The sequence below is a fragment of the Belonocnema kinseyi genome, chromosome 5 (genome assembly GCF_010883055.1).
Source record: "Belonocnema kinseyi isolate 2016_QV_RU_SX_M_011 chromosome 5, B_treatae_v1, whole genome shotgun sequence".
Lineage (NCBI taxonomy): Eukaryota > Metazoa > Arthropoda > Insecta > Hymenoptera > Cynipidae > Belonocnema > Belonocnema kinseyi.
Window position 1 is genome coordinate 116,060,916 of NC_046661.1, and position 1,744 is coordinate 116,062,659.

At 33.4% G+C, this 1,744-nt stretch overlaps 2 protein-coding genes across 3 annotated transcripts in view; one reads left to right on the top strand and one right to left on the bottom strand.

The window, feature by feature from the left end:
- LOC117173120 (MAD2L1-binding protein) overlaps positions 1 to 1,744 on the top strand; it is a 66,417-nt gene that overhangs the window by 44,076 nt on the left and 20,597 nt on the right. The window lies entirely within an intron of this gene.
- Positions 574 to 1,744, bottom strand: part of LOC117173121 (homologous-pairing protein 2 homolog) — a 9,411-nt gene continuing 8,240 nt past the window's right edge. For both annotated transcript variants that reach the window (XM_033361514.1, XM_033361515.1), the window contains exon 2: positions 574 to 1,315. In XM_033361514.1, coding sequence (XP_033217405.1) covers positions 688 to 1,290 — 603 coding nt within the window. In that variant the 5' untranslated portion in view covers positions 1,291 to 1,315 and the 3' untranslated portion in view covers positions 574 to 687. The remainder of the gene's footprint in view (positions 1,316 to 1,744) is intronic.

Here is a 1,744-nt window from a genome sequence, read left to right on the forward strand (position 1 = left end):
TTTTTTTTTTTTTTGTTAAAAATGCCGATTTCCAATTAAAAACACTCAGATAACCTGAAGTTGCTCAAAATTGTGAGTTGGATTTTTGTTTAAAATATCTAGTTTCCGAGCAAAAACGCTAACATGCCTTTTCAATGTTTAAATATTCTTTAAAATCTAATATTGACTTTGTATTAACAATTGCAAATTCAGACGAAAAGCACTAAAATAACAAAAAAGTGTTTCATATTGTAAATCTCCTTTCAAATATATACTTATTTTCAGTAAAAAATGCGAGCTTAGTCTATCATTGTTGAAAATTTTGTAATCGTTTTTGAAATCCAATGATTTTGTATTAAAAGTAAAGATTACAGAAAAAATGTATATATTATAAAAAATAAATAATTTTAAAACTGAAGCCAATCTCGAAATCTCAAAAATTTTCATAATTTTTTAGAAGAGTCAAGTTTCGAAACCATCATTACTGTCGTTCAAGGTCTTTAAAAAATTACAACATTAATTATAAACGTTAAAAATTATATATTACTTTATTAACCTAAATAATGGTAATTTGCATTCTTTTCAAAAATGCTGAAACACAAACAAAAAAGTGAAACTAAACTATTAAATTCAAGTTTCAACCGTTTTTTCATGTATCAATAAAAATTTGCCCTTAGTTTTTTAAACTTGAAATGAAGAACACTTGTATTACACAAATTTCTCAACAATTCCAATTTCCTCATAGAGTTCAGTTTTGCTGCCTGGATAATTTTCCCGAATACAATCTATAATTTCAGTGACAATTCGTTTTCTTTTTCCATATTCGCGTTTGCGTATGTTTAAAGAATCCTCGACCTTCTTTTTCGTTGCGGTCAAGTCTTCTGAGCCCGTCGCTTCCATCAGTTCGTCTAATTTTTGAGCCAAAGTATCAACCCTAATTTTCAATTGTGATCTCTGCAATCGAGCTTCGTCTAATGTGATGCTAGACTTTAAACCGGAAAGACTAGCCTCCAGAATCCGCACTTCCTTCTCGAGTTCCTGCTGCTTAGCTTCAACTTCGTTAACGTGAGCCTGAAGCTCCCGGTCGATTCGCAGCAGTTCTTCGGCATTTTTACTCTGCTCCTGGGCAACACAATAGATTTTCTGTTTCCCATAAACTTTTTCAAGGAGTTTGCCTTCGTTCACCAACTGATCGAAAGCTTTCTGCACCACGGTTTTGCCTAGCTCGTTGCGGAGATTTAAGACCACATCATTTGTACTGAAGGGCCTGTTTTGAGCCTTCATAAATCTCAAGACTATGTCCTTTGCCATTTTTCGTTCGTTTCATATACAATATCTGAAAATAACGTAATTCGTTAGAACTGAATAATTCTCATTATTCTGGCACTCGGGGGCAGTGGAGCCCTAGGAGGCACAGGGAAAACGCTCGGGGAGGAGCAAAGTATTTATTTTTCAAATTTATTTCAATTTCATACATTTAAAAAATATTTGATAAAATTTTTTAATGATTTAAATCATTGGAAAATCATTGAAATCTTTGTGAAATTTTTTATATCTATCCGAAATCGTTATGAAATACAATGAAACTCTTCTATAGTGCTGATTTTTGGGCTGATAGTGGGTGAGAACTTATAGACCGTAGGCTCACAGCGTAAATGGGAGAGTGATACGGATAAGGCCAATTTTCACATGAGATGTTCGTCTGATGATGAGGAACGTAAAAATGGTTGCCTGGCAGGTGTGAGTGGATGCGTTCACCTGTGGC